Consider the following 21,046-nt stretch of genomic DNA (forward strand, 5'->3'; position numbering starts at 1 on the left):
ATGATACAAAAATAGGTGGCTCAGCAGATACAATCTTGGCAGAGACTTAGATAATATGTAGGTGTGGGCGGGCAGATGAAGTTCAATGTGGACAAGTGCAAGGTAATACATGCAGGTAACAAGAATGTCCACTATAATTACACTGTGGGAGGAATAAACCTGGAAGAAGTAATGCATGAGAAAGATCTAGGAGTTTATGTGGACTCCTCACTTTCTCCATCCAAACAATGTGGGAAAGCAATTAAAAAGACAAACAGTATGTTAGGGTATATTGTCAAAAGTGTAGAATTTTAAACAAGGGAAGTAATGTTAAGACTGTACAATGCGCTAGTTAGACCTCATCTGGAAAAGTGTGTGGTGAGCAACCAGACTTCTCAATTTCTTCCAGACAGTCCAGATAGACTGGTGCCCATGCTGATGCTGAAAATGCCCAGGCTGAGGGAACCAAGGTTAATTACACAGCTATATGGGTTTTATTTTACTATTTTAAGACATATAGCTGCAGCCATAACCTATAGGCTTATGTTTACATTGTATAGACAAAACTAATTGTATAATATTGTGAGGACTGCACTAATTTCCCACCCTGCCAAGCATTTCTCCCCACAGGGAGCCACACCAGGACCCTCTAGGAGCTTTGCAACCATGGCACTTGCCTCTGCACCAGGGCCACCAACAGGAATCTACAGGAAGTGCTTTATTTAGTTCTTATATTGGACTCGGGAGACGAGACCACAGCCCTCACCCGGCTGGAATTTAGCAGGTCAGTGCTGCAGAGGGGACTGAGCTTCACCCCTTCTGACTTCTGAACTGCTTGGTGAAGCTGCCTGGACCTAGAGATGTGTTTGAGGTGAGTTTTACAAACTCTCAAGTGCTGGAGTGTGTCTGGAGCATTGTTAGAAAAAAGAAAAACTGCATGCCCCTGCATGCTTTGACTGATAAAGAAATAAATATCATAACTGTACAGTTCTTTAATGAAGCGGTGGCAAAGTACGATATAAAGGAATGGTTGAGGAGACATTGTGAGATCCTGTCAGATAGTAAGAGAGTTATGGATGAGGATGGGGTTTGGACCAGTGCTCACCAGTGGCAGGTACACCTGCAGGTAGAAGTGGCCTCCATCGATGGGGTGCGCCACCTGCTGAGAACCGTAGTTTTAGGAGCAAACAGAGGGCTCGTATTCTACCATGGCATGCCCAAGCAGCCAATTTGCGGCCAAAACCATTTGACCAGGGCCTGCAAGCAGGATAGGGCCTGGAGGAGGGCATCTTTTTAGGAATTGTCCTTCCTCCTATGCAAATAGGGTGCGGGCCCTTGGGGGGAGTGGAGTGGAAGGGAAACAAACTGAGACGTCCCAGGATGAGGGAGTCTCATAGGAGTCGTCAGGAGTCTCATAATCTCCCTCTCTGACTCTGACTCGGAGGGGGAGGGGAAGTGGACCGTTAAAGTTGGAAGAGAAGGAGAAGAGCAGGGAGGAGGCGAGTCAATGAGGGGGGGGTGGAGAATAAGAGAGCGAATTCTGCTAGCCCCCCCCGTCAGCTCCTCCCCTGCAGCTGCGACCTCTCCTCCTCAGTTTTACACGCCTCTCTCTGAGACCTGAGCAGAGAGTTGTGTGCCTTCTTCACCCCCCCCAGTGGAAAAGCTGTTGGTTTATGACTGGCCCTCTCATAGTAATATCACTCCTGACCCACTCCCCTGATGTCTCTCTCAGTGGAGGGGACCAAAAGAAGTCTGCCTTTCCGTTGGTAGAGTGATAGCCACAGGTCCTCAGGAGAGGAGATTTAGCGCTGGTGGCTACGATCATGAAGGCCTTCAGCATCAATTGCAGCAATTATCTCCTCGTTCATACACAGGGCCTCTGCTCTGCCACCTGCTCGTCAGTCAATGCGAAATAATCAGGGAGAACTCCCAGCAGCATGAGCTCTGGGTCCAGTGCTGTTCCACCAGCCTTTCCGAGTGGTGGGACCCTAGATGCCCCCCACATGGGCTTCCTAGAGGATCATGCGGAGAGGCAAATGGTTGAAGTTACGGGTGCGAGCACTAGCTAGGTGATGGAGAAGAGAGAAGTGGGGAGGAGCGGGTATTTGCTCTCACTGCCCTCATGGCACTAACAAACTAACAATTATAACTGTTACAGTGAGAAGCATTGCTGAGAGGAAAAATACAGACAATATTTTAAACTCTCTGGCAAGTATGAAGGCCAATTTCATCTGCCTCCAGGAGTGCAGCATCCCATTCCAAAAAGAATACAAAGATCTCGGGGACAGTTGGACCCTGGACCCTGGATTCACGAAATGTTTTGATTACTTTAATGCACTTGTTTATTCAGTTCATTTTTTTTTTTAAATCACTTCAGGATTTTAAAAGTTTAAAATTATTTTAGAATTGAATTTTAAAATATTTTAATCATAAGCATCAAAATGTTGATTTAATTTTTTTCTGGTGATGTTAAATACTAAAACGAATAAAACTGTATTTAGTTCTTATTGCCCATGTCATTCACAACAAGCCTTAACTTCTTCCATTTCTGTTTCAGGGTCTTTACAGACAACGATTCAGACAGCAGCCAGAGCTAAGACAAAGAAAGGCTTTAACATCGTCATGGGTCACCATCTTAATTAAAAAAATGTATTATTTTATAAGTCAATATATTCGAAATATACAAATAATGGTGGCATCAGCATCAAACAGTGATTTGGAGGAAAACGTTTGTGGCAGAGGGAAAACCCATGCTTTTGTTGGTTTTGCAGTGTTAAACTTCATTTGCATTTGAATAAATTATTATTATTATTATTATTATTATTATTATTATTATTATTATTATTATTATTATTATTATTATTATTTGTATGATGGCACGTTAATCATTTTAAAACGAATCAATGAGATTTTAAATTATGCATATCCTGTTTAAACGTCAGTGGGGTGGAAGAAGTGTATTAGGACCTGTTCTGCGCGTCTATAATATAATATAATTTCTCCAGTAATGTCAAACTAATAATATTTGCAGCAATGTTGTCAAACCTCAACCCGATACCTCTGACGAAGTTGCAGTTCAGGACCCTTGAGATAACGAGTTCAAGATCACCAAAACGATTAGTGTAATGAGAGATACGTAGGGCTCACTTGCCAAGACTCCCTGCTACTTTTACACAACATCAGAAAACGTGAACAGAAACAAGTGAACAAACACAAAAGCAGTGTCACTGCCCCGTGTGAGGATCGAACTCACGACCTTCAGATTATGAGACTGACGCGCTACCTACTGCGCTAACGAGGCGACGATGAGAGCGTAGTAAGTCAAAGTACAGATCTGTAATTAAGACCAGCTCTTATTATACGTCAGTATTAATACTATTATATTTTTAATTACTATTATCAGTTCATATGATCTTAAACATTAATGAAAGCAGGCGGGGATGTAGCTCAGTGGTAGAGTACATGCTTTGCATGTATGAGGCCCCGGGTTCAATCCCCGGCATCTCCAGGGAGAAATCTTTTAAGCCTCCATTTATGTTAGTGATGCTTCGTTCATCTGAAATAATTAATTTAGATGTATAAGCCTTCTTGGATCTTAAAACCAAAAGGTCCATTGTGGTCTAGTAGCACTGTCAACTATATTGAACTTATCATACAGGGCATGTGTGTATCTACCCTTTCTTATGTGTCGTGAGACGTCTGTAGCAGTATGTTAGAGTTTGAGGAATACAACTTTAAAATGTACTATTGGGCAGCATTGTTTTATTTTATAACTACAAACAAAAATGTCGTGTCACCATTGCAATAAAGTGAAAATTTAACAATACAATGTTGTAGCAAACACACATTTCAAAACTGTAAGAACATGTAAAACATCATAAACATCATAAACATAAACATCACAGCACATCATGAAACATTAGAAGTATACATTTACACAACTATATTCTACAGGAAAGAACTATCAACAGAAACACAAATTAAATGCCAGATGTCCAGCATGATCTGCAGCTGTTTCTGGCATTGATGCATAATAGCAATAATATTATGTAAGTTATCAATGGGTGGTGGTCCTTCTTTGACCTTTTTCCCCATATACTAAATAAACATATTTGGAAAGGTGGATATAATTCTTTGTAGCTACGACTGGCTGACTCTCGGTCAATTCTTGTTATCTGTACAGTCTGTGATTGGCTGATAGCTGATAATGTTGTGTGTAAATGTTGTTACTTTGTGGAGTTAAGTAGAAAAACAGACTGTAAGCCATTTTCTGTATGGGTTTCCAATGGACTTTTAATGGCAGACTCTTGACAATGATTTTGCTCTGGATATTGCTTCTGTTTATGAAATGTACATAAAACATGTGTTATATTAATTAATGAGTTATTTGGCTATTTTGGCATAGGGTGCAGGTACACCTGCCTTGCTGTGGTCTATATAAGCCAAGGGGGTATAGAGATGTATCCTGGTGGCAGGTGTATTATACATATGATTGTGGATTGTGATTGAGGTTTTCATGTCACTTGTACTTTAATTTGATGTTACAATCTGAAATTGTGATGGATTAAATGGGATTCTACCCTTTTATTTACACAGCCTACTCAACAATGAAGAGGCAAGATCATTTTTATTGTGAAACAAGTTAGTGTTTATTTTTTTAATGTCTTGGCTAGAGAAGTATTTTGTAGACTGAAGTAAATGTTTTCCTCAAAGATATGTCTGTATTTAGCACCATACATTTTTTCTTACAAGCTTCCCAATCCTTGTCGTTTCAAAGCTCCATAGCAGGATGCTTCACCACCATGGTTCACAGTAGGGATGGTTTGACTTGGGTGATGTGCTGTGTTGGGTTTAGGCCAAATAGGTTAACTTTTGTTTCATTGGACAACCTTTATTTTTTGGCACATCTTGTAGCAAATTCCTAGTGGGCATTTTACAAGGTTTTCAGAAACTGCTCCCTTTTTGCCAACCTTTCCATATAGGCAAGATTTGTAGAGTACCTGATCTATTTTTAACACGTGAAAAGTTTCTTCCATCTCAGCCATTGAACGCTATAGGTCAGGGATGGCAAACCTTTTTTGAATGGAGTGACCAAAGTCACTTTGGAGATGGATTCAAGATCTCGGTAGCATACATAGACAAGGCTCTGAGTTGGTCTACTATTAAGTCTGATGATGGAGAGGCACTCCATTCATACGCTCTCTCTCACTGGATGTTGTAATGCCATGACGGATATGGATTACATGGAAGAGTTCAACAACGCAGCTAATATGCGTGTTATTGTTGCCAAGCTTCCATACAAGCTGAAGGAAAGGTGGAGAGGTGTCACCTTTGATATCCAGGAGCGGAGTAAACAAAGAGCAAAAGTCACACAGTTAAAGTGGTTATAAAAGGAGTTTCACCACAGCTGTCACTATGGTGGACAATCAGACAGAAGGCAGAGAGTCTAAGCCTATGGTAAAGAACTCTGGCAGTCCTGTCTGTGCATTTACCAAGCCCTGTCTCTTCTGCCGAGGTGAACATAGCATGGAGCTGTGTAAACAGATGAAGAAGTCTCTTCACAAGGAGAAGATTGACTTTCTACGGAGCAAAGGGCTGTGCTTTAGCTGTCTAAACAAAGGACATATGAGTAGAACATGCAAGGAGAAGATGAGTTGCAAAACCTGCTCATTGACACACCCCACTGTGTTACAAATTAAGAGCAAGAAAACAGTTACTCCCAAAGAAGTGCAATTGGAAGACATTGAAAAACAGTCTATTATCAGTGGTTTTGTTGGAACACAAAAGGAGATCTGTGGACACACCAGGGCTGGTGACGGCAACAGCTTTTTGGCTATTGTACCTGTTCAAATCAAGTCGAAGAAGGGTAATAAAGTGGTGGCTACCTATGCTTTCATTGACCCAGGCAGTACTGCCACTTTTTGCACTGAGGAGCTCATGAGAGAGCTCAATGTCAATGGTAGAAAGATAGACATACTGCTGAAAACTATTGGTGGAGAAAAGATAATCAGTAGTCAGACTGGAGGACAGCAACTTCATAGAGCTTCCAGATGTCTTCATTCAAAAGACCATTCCAGTGAGCAAGGAGAACATCCCACTGCAAAAGGATGTGGACAGGTGGCCTTATTTGGAGGAAGTGCAACTCCCAGAAATAGGACTGCTGATCAGGACAAGCACGCCAAAGGCTATGGAGCCATGGAATCACCAGATTCAGACAAGAGTAGCGATTATGGCTGACATGGAGGCCATGTTCCATCAAGTGAAGATTCTGACATTCTCAAATTTCTCTGATGGCCACATGGTGACATAAAAACACTGGTCAAAATGGTTTAATAGAGGTATGCAAAAAAATATAAAGAGGAAGAAAATGTTGTATAGCGCATACAAAAGGGATGTTGATGAAACAAAATACATAGAATATGCTGAGCTGCAAAGAGATCTTAAGAAAAGGATCAGGAAAGCAAAGAGGGAAATAGAAAGAAACATAGCTATTGGAGCTAAAACCAATGCAAAGAGCTTTTTTCAACAGCAAGAGTTCAATAAAGGAGGAGGTGAAACAGATGAAGGGCAAAAATGGAGGTATCTTGGAAAACGAACAAGATGTGGCAAATATTCTAAATGAGGTTTTTTTTTTACAAAAGAAAAAACAGATGACATGCCAAAGGTTGACAATCAGTCCGGTCAAACCCGAAGAGAGATCAGGATAAATGAGGATGAGGTACTAAAGGGACTAGCAGAATTAAAAACAAACAAATCACATGGGCCAGATGGGATATTTCCAACAGTACTTAAAGAAATGAGGGAAATTATTTATACCGCTAACTCGATTATTCCAAATGACACTTAGAACAGGGGATGTGCCAACTGACTGGAAGACAGCAAATGTCATACCAATCCACAAGAAAGGGGACAAAACTGAGCCAGGAAATTACAGACCAATCAGTCTCACCTGCATCACCTGTAAAATGTTGGAAAAAATGATTAGACAGAAAATAGAGGAGCATCTCAATGAAAACCATATTCTTGGAGATAGTCAACATGGGTTTAGACGAGGCAGATCATGTCTTACTAACTTACTAAATTTTTTTGAACATGCAACTGCAGCTGTAGATCACGTGAAAGCATATGATATGATATACTTAGATTTCCAAAAAGCTTTTGATAAGGTTCCACACCAAAGACTGATCCTCAAATTGGAAGCTGTAGGCATTCAGGGTAATGTAAGTCGATGGATTATGAACTGGTTGATGTCTAGGAAACAGAGGGTGTCGATTAGAGGAGTCACTTCTGACTGGAGTGAGGTTGTTAGTGGAGATCCACAGGGATCAGTACTAGGACCTTTGCTTTTTCTAATCTATATTAATGATCTGGACACTGGGATAGTTAGCAAACTTGTAAAATTTGCAGATGATACTAAAATAGGTGGCTCAGAATATTAGATAATATTCAGTTGTGGGCCGACACTTGGCAGATGAAATTCAATGTGGACAAGTGCAAGGTAATACATGCAGGTAACAAAAGTGTCCACTATAATTACACTATGGGAGGTACAGATCTAGATGAAGTAACGCATGAGAAAGACCTAGGAGTCCATGTGGACTCCTCACTTTCTCCATCCAAGCAATGTGGGGAAGCAATAAAAAAGGCAAACAGAATGCTAGGGTATATTGTCAAAAGTGTAGAATTTAAAACAAGGGAAGTAATGTTAAGACTGTACAATGCGCTAGTTAGAGCTCATCTGGAATACTGTGTACAGTTCTGGGCACCACACTTCAAGAAGGATATTGCTGCTTTAGAGGCAGTTCAGAGGAGAGCAACCAGACTTATTCCAGGTCTGAAGGGAAAGTCCTACTCAGGGAGACTGAGGGAACTGAACCTTTTCACCCTGGAACAGAGGAGACTACGTGGGGACTTGATCCAAGTCTTCAAAATCATGAAAGGCATCGACCACATCAAACCAGAGGAGCTTTTCCAGATCAGCAGGTACACACGCACCCGGGGACACAAATGGAAATTGGGCTTCAAGGCATTCAAAGCGGAAAACAGGAGACACTTCTTTACACAGAGAGTAGTCACAATCTGGAATAAACTACCCAGCGATGTGGTTGAAGCTGAAAGTTTGGGAACATTTAAAAATAGTCTGGATAGGATCCTTGGATCACTTAGATATTAATGAACACCAAACAAGCACGATGGGTTGAATGGCCCCCTCTCGTTTGTAATCTTTCTTATGTTCTTATGTTCTATATTACAAGATGGAGTCCTTAGAGTTGGTGGAAGACTCAGTAGGGCAGCTATGCCAGAAGAATCTAAACACCCTGCCATCCTGTCAAAAGATTTCCATGTGACAGAGCTTTTCCTTCGTGAGATCCATCAGGATGTGGGTCACAATGGTCACAACCATATGCTATTCAAGCTGCGCCAAAATTATTGGATTCCTGGTGCCAATTCAGCTATAGGAAGAGTCCTAGTCAAGTGTGTTGTCTGTCGGCGGTTACATAGTGCTGCAGGGCGATGGCTGATCTACCCCAGGACAGAGTCTTGCCAGATGAACCTCCATTCACAAATACTGGTGTAGACAACTTTGGTCCATTTGAGGTTCGGTGTGAAAGAGGTGTCGTGAAGAGGTATGGGGTCATCTTTACTTGCATGGCCATCCGAGCTGTCCATATTGAAGTAGCATCGTCTCATCAGACTCATTCATCAATGCTCTTCGTCACGTTATAGCCAGAAGAGGTCAAGTTTCAGTGCTTCGCTCAGACAATGGGACCAACTTCATTGGAGCTGAACGTGAACTGAGAAAAGCAATCAAAGGATGGAATTGCTCCAAGATCGAGAACACTCTCCATCAGTATGGAATCCAGTGGAAGTTTAACCCCCCTACAGGCTCCCATCATGGTGGAGTCTGGGAGAGGTTGATCAGGTCAATAAGGAAGATTCTCAATGAGGGTCTTCACACAGTTGTCCAATTACAAAGGCATCCAGCAACCCAAATGACCTGGAGGCGTTGACGCCTAATCACCTGCTGCTCCTTAAGACCAAGCCATCTCTACCCCCAGAAGGAGCACTTTAATTCAGCTCCTCAGATAAAACAGCGCCAGACTGATGGGAGCTCACGTCATTTAGCAAGAGGCAAATGGAGTGGCATCGTATTCATTAAGAGCATGTGATGTCCCAGTTTATGTTTAGGTAAGAAACGCACACACACACATATATACACTCACCTAAAGGATTATTAGGAACACCTGTTCAATTTCTCATTAATGCAATTATCTAACCAACCAATCACATGGCAGTTGCTTCAATGCATTTAGGGGTGTGGTCCTGGTCAAGACAATCTCCTGAACTCCAAACTGAATGTCTGAATGGGAAAGAAAGGTGATTTAAGCAATTTTGAGCGTGGCATGGTTGTTGGTGCCAGACGGGCCGGTCTGAGTATTTCACAATCTGCTCAGTTACTGGGATTTTCACGCACAACCATTTCTAGGGTTTACAAAGAATGGTGTGAAAAGGGAAAAACATCCAGTATGATCAACTTGACTCCATGGGATATTCAATGCCTGAAATCTTCTCATACCCCTCCCCTGCCTTTCCATAATATTATTTCGGAGTTGATTTGAAAGCTCCTTGATCTGCATGGTACTAATTTTCCTTTGAATACTCAAATATACCCAACTATGGGCTCTTGCATATGTAATCTGAAATCATGTGAAACACTTTTATTGCACACAGATAGAATCCATTCAACTCATTTTGTGAATTCTGAAACAACTGGTTGTATCTGATCTTGTTTAGGAGTGTCATAGCAAAGGGTTGTTGTCTAATGAAGACTTTTAGTTTATTTTTATTTTTATTCTTGTATCCCCCCCCATTGTTTCCCCCACATTGAAAGTGTGGAGTAGGTTGTATAAAATTGTGGTTTAATGAAAAAATAATAATGTAATACAAATTCAAGGAGTGGCTTTATAATAGTTTTAATCATAACGTAACATGCTTTCATTGGGTTTACTGCAGCGGACCACGGGATTACCATAATACACCATGGTAAATTAAGGCATGTTGACTATGCTTTACAGTGAAGGCATACAATTACAGGAAGCCTATGGTAGCTATGAAACTTGTAAAAGGGTAAAAATTGTGGATTTACCAGGGCAAATGATTTATAAGAGAAACTTAATTCTCAATTCTTATATTTCAGTTCCTGTCACCCCAGAGAGCTATTCATGCTTTGTTCATTCTGTTAATCAAACTCAGCCTGATTTGGGGTATCTCTGTCCAGAGACGAGGCCCATTTCTGGTGTCAGATACTATAGTTCCCAGGATACAAAGTTGACTTATTGTCCTATTAGTTTTTTTTTATATAAAACAGGATTGTTACTTGATAAGTGCATAAATAGTTTATTTATTTGTATTAGTTAAATGAAGGTGGTGAAAGTGAATGAATACTAAACGTGTTCTCTCATCTCTCAGTCTTGTTCACAAGGTACAAAACTTTCCGGGTCAGCATTGTGCTGGTGTTCAAGTTACATTAATATCCATATTTATTGTGCATGTGTTTAGTTACCATACCATACCTCACTCAAATATGCAAGGCATGTTTTAAAAAAAAAAATGCAATTGGATGTCAACCTGAGAATTTTTGTACACTGGGAGCTACTGTAGTTTGCATTGGCTCAGCTGTTGGCCCGTGAGTGCAGCCCATGGATACGCTGGTGTGTCTTTAGGCTGCCCGAGAGGCGGAAGCTCTTCCCGCACTGGGCACAGGCATAGGGTCGCTCGCCTGTGTGGATTCGCTGGTGTCTCTTGAGGTCCCCTGAGTGGCTGAAAGTCTTGCCACACTGGGGACAGTGGTGCGGTTTCTCCCCGGTGTGGATGCGCAGATGAGTCTTCAGATTGTCTGAGCGGTTGAAACTCTTTCCGCACTGGCCGCAGCGGTGAGCCCGCTCGCCCGTGTGGATGCGCTGGTGCGACCTCAGGTCCCCGGAGTTGCAGAAACTCTTCCCACACTGGACACAGGCATAGGGGCGCTCCCCTTTGTGGATACGCTGGTGCCGCTCTAGATTCCCTGAATTGCTAAAGCTCTTGCCACACTGGGCACACCAGTGGGGCGTCTCCCCCGTGTGCACACGCTGATGGGCTTTCAGGCTGCCCAAGTAGGTGAAGCTTTTGCCGCACTGGGTGCATGAGTGGGGCCGCTCCCCCGTGTGTATGCGTAGGTGTGTCTTTAAGTTGTCAGAGCGGCTGAAGCGCTTCCCACAATGTGGGCAGCCATGCGGTCTCTGTCCTGTGTGGATAAGCTGGTGGATTTTGAGGTTCCATGGAGAACAGAACAGCTTTCCGCACTCGCCGCAGTGGTAGTAGTCCTGGCCGTCTCCAGGGTATTCCTCCATTGTCTCATCCACCACCGTCTCCCCGGACTGCTGCCCTGATTCCTCTTTCAAATATGGTGCCTCTACATGACTTGGCTCCGCCTGCTTGTCGAGAATGCCCTCCTCTCTAGTGCAATGAAGCTGCAACTTAGTATGCCGCTGTGTGTTTTGGACTGACCATAGCTCAGGGTCCTGAGGTGTGATGTTAAGTCTGCTCAGTTCGTCAAACTCCACTTTAATGTAACCTAGTGTTAGTTCCGTCTTCAGTCCATCAGGGCCTTCAGGGATGTTATAAGGGTCTAAACTACCTTCAATGCTGTGATCAGAGGCTAGTGGGTTTGAAACATCCTCAACCCCTGGCTGCTGCCTACTAAAATCCACTGCACTGTGCCTTTGCAACTCAGTCTTTGTTTCCTTGTCCTTCATCACTGTGGGCTCTATATCCTTCTTCAGACCGGAAACCCACTCTTCCTCACAGAATTGCTGCTCAATGGGAGCCCTGTCCCCTGTGTCAAGAAGAGCACTGGCCTCTAAAGCTCCTGGGAATACAAAATGCAAAATAAGAATTTAGGCTTTAAGGCCTAGTTAGGAAAGCATCTGTTTTGACTAAATATTTAAATTTGAACAGTTTAGAAGTGATTATGGTACTCTGATTACTGATGTATATCTATTTGTTTACTTTTTTTAACGATTACTTCTGTAATATGTGTAGGAAAATGTATAAGCATGAGTACATTGCAAGTATCTGTCAAGGTTAATCAATAATTGATCCTCAAGGGCAAGTGTCCTGCAGGTTTTAAATGGACCTGTCAATTATTAACCAATTAATTATTATTATTATTATTATTATTATTATTATTATTATTATTATTATTATTATTTCTTGGCAGACGCTCTTATCCAGGGCAACTTACAACATAAGTGCAAAACAAAGTGCAAAAATACAGTTAAGTAAAAGGCATCAATCATTACAAATTCAATTTAACTAAAGCATAGCAATTCAAAATATAATACAAATTTACAATTTACAAGTACAGTAAGTGAGGTCCTACAGCCTGGACGGTAAAAGCTAAGTGCTGTCAAGATGTAGGGTCACAGTCAAGGCCTACGGGAAAGGGAGCAAAGAGGAAAACAAATCGAAAACACAAGAAGCATAATAAAACTGTGAAGTGCTATCTAGCAAGGATAAAAGGACTAATATTACAAGTACTGTCGGAAAAGATGTGTCTTGAGTAAGCGCCGGAATGAGGTCAAGGACTCTGCCGTTTTGACTTCGGTGGGCAGGTCATTCCACCATTTAGGGGCCAGGGATGAGAAGGAGCGGCTCTGGAGGAAGGGGAGCGGAGAGGAGGTAGAGTCAGTCTTCTGGCACTGGAGGAGCGCAGTGGTCTTGAGGGGGTGTATGGAGAGACGAGTGACTGAAGGTAGCTTGGTGCAGTGTGGTTGAGACAGCGGTAGGTAAGGGTCAATGTCTTGAACTGAATGCGTGCCAGTATCGGGAGCCAGTGGAGGGAGCGGAGCAGTGGAGTAGCGTGTGCGAATCGTGGCAGAGAGAATACCAGACGAGCCGCAGAGTTCTGGATGAGCTGGAGCGGCGGGTAGTAGATGCAGGCAGGCCGGCCAGGAGGGAGTTGCAGTAGTCCAGGGGGGAGCGGACCAGTGACTGGACGAGCAGGTGAGTCGAGTACTCGGTGAGAAAGGGACGGATCCGGCGTATGTTTCTCAGGTGATGTGCTGAGTGTAGGAGAGCGTAGGATCGAGGGTGACTCCTAGATTTTTAGCGGAAGAAGAAGTAGAGAGTGTGGTGGATTCCAAGGGGATCGAGATGGGGAGGTCAGCAGAAGGTGAGGAAGAGTGGGGGAGAAACAGGAGATCCGATTTGGAGAGGTTGAGCTTGAGGTGGTGCAAGTGCATCCAGGTGTAAATAGCAGACAAACAAGAAGAGATGCGAGAGGGGATGAGAGGGTCGGAAGATGGAAAAGACAAGAAGATCTGGGCATCATCAGCATAGAAGTGGTAGGAGAAACCATGGGATGCGATGAGGGGGCCCAGGGAGCGAGTGTAGAGAGAGAACAGGAGCGGGCCCAGGACGGAGCTTTGGGGAACGCCTGTGAGGAGAGGTTGGGGGGTGGATGAGGAGCCTCGCAATGTCACTTGGTAGGACCGGTCGCTGAGGTAGGAGGAGAACCAGGTGAGAGCAGTCCCAGAGATTCCAAGGTCAGCGAGGCAGGAGAGGAGGATGGAGTGATCAATGGTGTCAAATGCTGCGGAGAGGTCAAGGAGGATGAGGACTGAGGAGAGGGAGGCTGTCCGAGCACAGCTGAGGGAGTCAGTGACTGCCAGGAGAGCCGTCTCAGTGGAGTGAGCTGGGCGGAAGCCGGATTGCAGAGGATCAAGGAGTGAGTGTTGGGACAGAAAGGCAGAGAGCTGAGGGTGAACTGCCCGCTCGAGAGTCTTTGGGAGGAAGGGGAGTAGGGAGACAGGGCGGTAGTTCTGAGGAGAGGTGGTGTCAAGGTTTGGTTTCTTGAGCAGTGGGATGACAGCAGCTTGTTTAAATGCAGAGGGGAAACAGCCAGAGAGGAGTGAGGAGTCGAGGAGGGAGGAGATGAAGGGGAGAAGATCAGGAGCGGTCACTTGGAGGAGGCGAGAAGGTAAGAAACTTCAGCATCTGAGAGACGTGAGAATGAAGAAAAGGAAGCTTGATCAGTGGGAGGTTTGGGTGTGATTGGAGTGGAGGGTGGAGTATTGAAGAGCCTACGGATGTCAGCAAATTTGGAGGAGAAGAAGGAGGCGAAATCATCAGCAGTGAGAGATGAGGGAGGAGGAGGGGGAGGGGGGGCAAGGAGGGAGGAGAAGGTGGAGAAGAGTTTGCGTGGGTTGTTGACAGTGGATTCGAAGAGTGATTGGAAGTAAGACTTCTTGGCTGAGGTGAGTGAGGAGGAGAATGTGGACAGTAGAGAGAGGTAGACTTCAAGGGCAGCTGGGAGTTTGGTCCTTTTCCACTTCTGTTTGGTGGCACGCAGACTAGTTCGGGTTGTGCGGAGAACAGCAGAGAGCCAAGGCTGAGGAGGGAAGGGACGGGCAGGACGAGACGTGAGAGGACAGAGAAGGAAGCTTGATCAGTGGGAGGTTTGGGTGTGATTGGAGTGGAGGGTGGAGTATTGAAGAGCCTACGGATGTCAGCAAATTTGGAGGAGAAGAAGGAGGCGAAATCATCAGCAGTGAGAGGTGAGGGAGGAGAACAAAGAGGAGGTAGCACAGTTGACAGATAGATGGGAAAAACAGTCAATGGAATTAATACTTGGAAATGTGATTGCATTATTTGATTGATTTGACTGTATTCTCCTAAATTATTACATAATAACTTTAAATTAAAGCATGTTGTTGAACAGGGCAAAATGTTCGATGTGTTGGCACTGAACTTCATTTCAAATATACAGTATACAGAGCTGCTGCTCTCCTTCTCCACCCCTCCATAAATACAGATCCCTTATCTAGTATGTGACCATCGCACAGGTCTGGCCAGGAGCCATCTATCCCTGCAGCATTCAGTAACATGAATTGAACTGAATCAAATTTTAACAAAAATGTAATATGTGCTCCAACACCCCTATCGCATATACTGTTTTCCTGTGCCAATATGCAAGGAAGAGTCCCCGACAAAACTAACAACAGCTTGCCCTGAAAGACTGTACATGGCACTGGACATAGGGCTTTCTCCACGATGCCCTACAATATTTTCATGATATATATATATATATATATATATATACACTCACCTAAAGGATTATTAGGAACACCATTCTAATACTGTGTTTGACCCCCTTTCGCCTTCAGAACTGCCTTAATTCTACGTGGCATTGATTCAACAACGTGCTGAAAGCATTCTTTAGAAATGTTGGCCCATATTGATAGGATAGCATCTTGCAGTTGATGGAGATTTGTGGGATGCACATCCAGGGCACGAAGCTCCCGTTCCACCACATCCCAAAGATGCTCTATTGGGTTGAGATCTGGTGACTGTGGGGGCCAGTTTAGTACAGTGAACTCATTGTCATGTTCAAGAAACCAATTTGAAATGATTCGACCTTTGTGACATGGTGCATTATCCTGCTGGAAGTAGCCATCAGAGGATGGGTACATGGTGGTCATAAAGGGATGGACATGGTCAGAAACAATGCTCAGGTAGGCCGTGGCATTTAAACGATGCCCAATTGGCACTAAGGGGCCTAAAGTGTGCCAAGAAAACATCCCCCACACCATTACACCACCACCACCAGCCTGCACAGTGGTAACAAGGCATGATGGATCCATGTTCTCATTCTGTTTACGCCAAATTCTGACTCTACCATCTGAATGTGTCAACAGAAATCGAGACTCATCAGACCAGGCAACATTTTTCCAGTCTTCAACTGTCCAATTTTGGTGAGCTTGTGCAAATTGTAGCCTCTTTTTCCTATTTGTAGTGGAGATGAGTGGTACCCGGTGGGGTCTTCTGCTGTTGTAGCCCATCCGCCTCAAGGTTGTACGTGTTGTGGCTTCACAAATGCTTTGCTGCATACCTCGGTTGTAACAAGTGGTTATTTCAGTCAAAGTTGCTCTTCTATCAACTTGCATCAGTCGGCCCATTCTCCTCTGACCTCTAGCATCAACAAGGCATTTCGCCCACAGGACTGCCGCATACTGGATGTTTTTCCCTTTTCACACCATTCTTTGTAAACCCTAGAAATGGTTGTGTGAGAAAATCCCAGTAACTGAGCAGATATTGTGAAATACTCAGACCGGCCCGTCTGGCACCAACAACCATGCCACGCTCAAAATTGCTTAAATCACCTTTCTTTCCCATTCAGACATTCAGTTTGGAGTTCAGGAGATTGTCTTGACCAGGACCACACCCCTAAATGCATTGAAGCAACTGCCATGTGATTGGTTGGTTAGATAATTGCATTAATGAGAAATTGAACAGGCGTTCCTAATAATCCTTTAGGTGAGTGTATATATATATGGTTTTAATGGATAACCTTTGCATGCTCTTCACTTACTGCTCACACTGATCCCAGGGTCACTGCTGGATGAGTCCTCTTCACATCTCCCCTCTTTGACAGGAAGGGATTCAGGCTTTGCCTCTTCCGTATTGGTGGGCTGCAACAGGGGAGGATGGGGAAGTTTACTTTCAGTGGATCATGGTGCTGATTCATCAACATCATTCAAGCCATGAAATTTGTGCTTGGGGGCTGTCACAGTTAAATTTAATCTTTAAGGCAGTGCACTTTTATAACAATTACAGTTATAAACACATTTCCAAACACAAATTTCATGGATCAGTATGGAATTGGATTTTATGTTTCACACTTAATAATAAATATCTGTTGAAAAAACAGGGGAGAGTGGTCAGAATCCAAAACACCAAACCTGTCCCCTTGGAACTCTTGATAAAGAGGGAATTTGACTGCAGCACAATCCAGTCCTTGTGTAATGGTAAGAGATTCCAGTTACAGTTCTGCTGGGATGGGGTGCAGAATCTGGACCAGGGTTCCTTCCCTGACACTGACCTCCTCTTTAATGATGACCATTTCCATCTCAGCATATTCTTCTGCAAAGGGAGCAAGGCCCAATTCAAAACCTGGCTCTACATCCTCCATGTTTGTCAGACATGTCCTTTTCCACTGATTGTGACAGCTGCTGGCCTGATCTGAGACTTCCCCTGCTTTCTCTGAAATTGAAATGCAGTGGTCAGCAAATTTGCAAGGCATTTCTTTACTGGGCGTGGGAGCCAACAATGGTAAATTAGCAATTATCAATCCTAGTTTGATTGTAAAAGTGTATTTTTAACTTAAGCTGCAAATTTCAAGACTGAAGGGGTCACATCTTACAAGAAGTGTCCGTTTTTCCAAAGTCATAATACACACAGTAATGCATAGTTTCCTATGGAGATCATATTGGATGCATGTAATGTAAGGACATATTCATCAGAGACAACAGGAAATTACAATTACAATTAAATTCCATCATTAGAATTAAAACTGAACAAATGGAACTGGAGTATTTATGACAGATTGAATCTGATGTGGAAATAGATCTAGAACTGTAGTAGGAAAAACAATCTGCGATCGATTTGTGACATACTCCACAATTGTTTCTATTATTTCCCCTCAACATCAATTATTCATGAAGTCATGTAATATTATGTCTCACTCATAATTATTATTACTGTAGGCTGGAATTAAATCAAAAGTCAAAAGCCAAAAGCCAGACTCTGATTGCAAATTTCAAACCTGTTCTGCAATCACAAACAGCTACTTATTGCATGTCAGTGATACATTATTATTATTATTATTATTAAAACTTATTGTATTTGGTCTAGAACTCAAAAGTCTGAGGGAACTACTTATTGTAAATTACAAACCTGTACTATGTGGTCTGGTCTTGGGGACAGATCAGTGGGATGGGGGACTGCCAGCTACAGTTAATTAAAGTAAACTAAGGGTGGGGAACTCCAGGCCTTAAGGGGATGCAGTGTCTTCTGTTTTATTTCTTTGAACTAATTATTTGGAAGGGTACATCATAATCCTGCAGGAATCCAGCCTTGTAGGACTAGAGTTACTTATTCCAGATGGAAATTGAGTCTCACCAGATACTGTCCCTCTCTGTTCAACCCCTGTGATCGCCTGTGAGTCCTGGACTCTGACGCATCGACTCTTTGCAGAAGGCACCGTCTTCCCCTCCCCGATTGCTGTATATTTCCGCTCTGCACGCAGCTTACTCTCAGACCACTGCAGCCTCAGCTTCAGACTTTCAATTTCCTTCTTGTTCTGGGTGACTTCCACCTGCAAATCCGCACAACAACCCTCAAACAGCTTGGTTGCCTCACAAACCGCTGCTTTGATCAGGATCTCCAGGACAGAGGAGAGCTGGGATTGGAAAGTTGCCACAGAATCTGACATGGTGCTGTCCGTTTCTGATGCCATCCTCTTAAAAGTGTCTGAGAGCATTCACTTCAGTGGCATTATTTTAAACTAGTCACAAATAAAAAAACTTTTCAGTGAGTCTTTCGTAGGTGTAAACAATATTCCACGCACCACTGGGTTTGGACTTCTGACTTCCACAAAAAGGGCTATTTCATCAGGAACTTATCATGCAATCTACAGATGAAAAAACAAAACAAAGAAAACACTCAATATATGTAATATAAAACACACACACACACACACACACAGTGGCTATAGAATATTCATCCCCCTTCGACATCCAACCTGAAATTGTAATGGGGCAAATACTTTTATAATGAAAAGTCTACATTAGACAAGTATTCACCCCCTTTATAATGACACTCTTAAATAAGCTCAGGTGCAACCAATTTAATTCACACAATAAACTGAATGTCAATACATCTGTGTGCCATAAACATTTTTCCACATTGTGGATTCCACACACCTGCCCCTGTAAGGTCCCACAGTTGAGTAGTGCATTCCAAGTAAAAATAGTACTATGCAGATCAAACAAGAGCTTTCAAATGAACTCTTGACAATGTTGTGGAAAGGTACAGATCAGGGGAAGGGTATTAAACATTTTCAAAGGCATTGACTATCCCTTGGGGCATGGGCAAGTTGATAATTAAGAAGTAAAATATATACACCTCCTAGAATTTGCTTATAGCAGGCTGTCCTCCCAAAGTGAGTGGCCAGGTAAGAAGGCATTCATCAGACAAGCCACCAAGACCTACACCATTCCATGGCTGAGATGTGAGAAACTGTGAGCAATATTGCTGTCCACCAACGATACCCATCCAACTTGACAGAGATGATTTGGCCAAGAAGAATGGGTGAATATTGTAAAATCCAGATGTGCAAACCTAAGAGATTTTCCCCCAAAAGACTCATAGTTGTAGTTGCTGCCAAAGCTGGTTCTAATTGACTCAGGGGTGTTAATACTTCTCTAATCAGTTGTTTCATTTTTACAATTTTTTCAAGTTTTTAGTAGGTGGTGTACATTAAAGGGGGGGTGCACTGGCTCATGTGAACTTATATGATATTTTCTTGGGTCACATGCCTTCAAGGGCTGAAGACAAAATATATGACTGTGGGCTTGGCAGGAGGAGGGGAAGTACAGAATGGTTTTGGGACAAAAACACTCAGTATGTATGTAAACATTCCGAAAATGTATGTATTAATGTATTGATTATTTATTTATTTTTCTCTGTGATTTGTAATTATCCAAATGAATAAGTAATTTTGCCTAGAAGACCTTACTACAAATTGTCTAGTACAAGCTGTAACTGTGTAAGAGAAAAATGAATCCATATAACCTGGCATCAGACTGTACCGAGCTGCATGTTTCAAAAACCTTAACACTGACACATCATCCTGATTCATTTAATCTGTTTATAAGCAATATTGACATATTTGTTTATTCTGTTGTAAAATAAACAGTACAGCTTGGTTTCCTTGGTCAGTACAGTGCACTATGGATCCATACTGTTAACAAACAAACAAACAATAAGAACTGGGATTACATTGGATCCTGCATGCCCAACCAAATAACTTAGATTTAGGTAAGAACTGGGCGAATTATATTATATAACATACAGAAACAATACTTTCATAAAGAAAACGACTTAGTTAAATATTTTCCTAAACATGTCTCGATTCAATACTGTTGAAATGTCGCCAGTTAGGCTAACTACCTTTGATCCATTCAAAAATCTAAAAATGTAGGATATGCCTCCACTAATGTTACAATAATGCAATTAAACACATTTAATTATTGCAACATTGATAAGATTACTTTAATGTCTGAAACAATAATTATGTTATAATTTAACGAAGATTTAACATTAACATTATTAAAAAAAAAAAAAAAAAAGTTTGCAATTAATAAATGGAAATTAGGTCAATACTAGGGGGTCTAACAGTCTTCAATAATAAAGTAGACCGAGATTTTACGGAAGCCTCAACTAGCCTACAATAACAAAAACTGAAAGTGTACAATAATAACATTGTACGCGGTTAATTAATCATATATTCAAAAGTGCGTGTAAACATAATGATGAAAATTAAAATAGCAGAAAAAATACAAAACGTGTCATCTACACAACAGATGTCAAAAACGTTGCAACATGTTTGTATCCGCTATCTAGGCTATATTAAACAGTCAACGTAAAAAAGGACTTACTTCATGCTGTGCAGTTACATTGTAAAAACTTACATGACGTGAAAAATCAACATATCGCAATCAAATCCTATTTACTGAACAGTAGCACTTCGGGGAGTGAACCATTACTAACTATCAATAAGGAAATGCATTGCCCACTGTACGTACGGAAGCCTCGTTGTATCAAAAATGATTAAGCGTACAGCCAAATGTGGTATGACCTCGAATATAAACGCACAACAAAAACGCGGGTAGTAGGGTATAGCGATCTCTATGAACCTGAAGGAAGCGTTGAGTACAGCTACCTATACAGTTTGCAAGGCTTGTTTTCTCTACTATAATAAACCACACACTTTACAAACATATCAAAATGACAAATATTGCACGACATAATAGTAAACCTGACTAACATTTACTTCAACCCTATAAATAAGCAGTGTATGTCTTGAAGCGAACTCTTAGTACCAATGGGTGGGAGGACTATACAATAGAATATTACACATATTGTTATGACATAATATGTACCCAGTTCACCACGAGCTTTATGT

General features: G+C 42.3%; 1 protein-coding gene and 2 non-coding genes across 3 annotated transcripts; 1 reads left to right on the forward strand and 2 right to left on the reverse strand.

Moving 5' to 3' along the window:
• Positions 1 to 3,207: 3,207 nt before the first annotated feature.
• Positions 3,208 to 3,280, reverse strand: trnam-cau (transfer RNA methionine (anticodon CAU)). Its single transcript has one exon. It is a non-coding gene; the product is annotated as a tRNA-Met (tRNA).
• Positions 3,281 to 3,415: 135 nt separating this feature from the next.
• On the forward strand, positions 3,416 to 3,487 carry trnaa-ugc (transfer RNA alanine (anticodon UGC)). Its single transcript has one exon. It is a non-coding gene; the product is annotated as a tRNA-Ala (tRNA).
• Positions 3,488 to 9,937: 6,450 nt separating this feature from the next.
• Positions 9,938 to 20,653, reverse strand: LOC136764533 (zinc finger protein 436). Its single transcript, XM_066718686.1, has 5 exons — positions 20,520 to 20,653; positions 17,980 to 18,490; positions 16,901 to 17,061; positions 16,391 to 16,490; positions 9,938 to 11,887 (listed from the first exon to the last, which is right to left on the reverse strand). Exons 2-5 carry the CDS (start codon positions 18,338 to 18,340, stop codon positions 10,653 to 10,655), a joined length of 1,857 nt encoding a protein of 618 aa, XP_066574783.1. The 5' UTR covers positions 18,341 to 18,490; positions 20,520 to 20,653; the 3' UTR covers positions 9,938 to 10,652.
• Positions 20,654 to 21,046: the final 393 nt, after the last annotated feature.

The sequence above is a fragment of the Amia ocellicauda genome, chromosome 12 (assembly GCF_036373705.1).
Source record: "Amia ocellicauda isolate fAmiCal2 chromosome 12, fAmiCal2.hap1, whole genome shotgun sequence".
NCBI classification, from domain to species: domain Eukaryota; kingdom Metazoa; phylum Chordata; class Actinopteri; order Amiiformes; family Amiidae; genus Amia; species Amia ocellicauda.

Bases quoted from the DNA above. Each gene is read 5' to 3' on its own strand.
- LOC136764533 (XM_066718686.1), bottom strand. From the start codon at position 18,340: ATGCTCTCAGACACTTTTAAGAGGATGGCATCAGAAACGGACAGCACC. The intron at 17,062-17,979 runs GTGAGACTCAAT...TTTCAATTTCAG, and splicing joins ACAGAGAGGGACAGTATCTG to AGAAAGCAGGGGAAGTCTCA. The intron at 16,491-16,900 runs GTCAGTGTCAGG...CCCCTGTTGCAG, and splicing joins TGGTCATCATTAAAGAGGAG to CCCACCAATACGGAAGAGGC.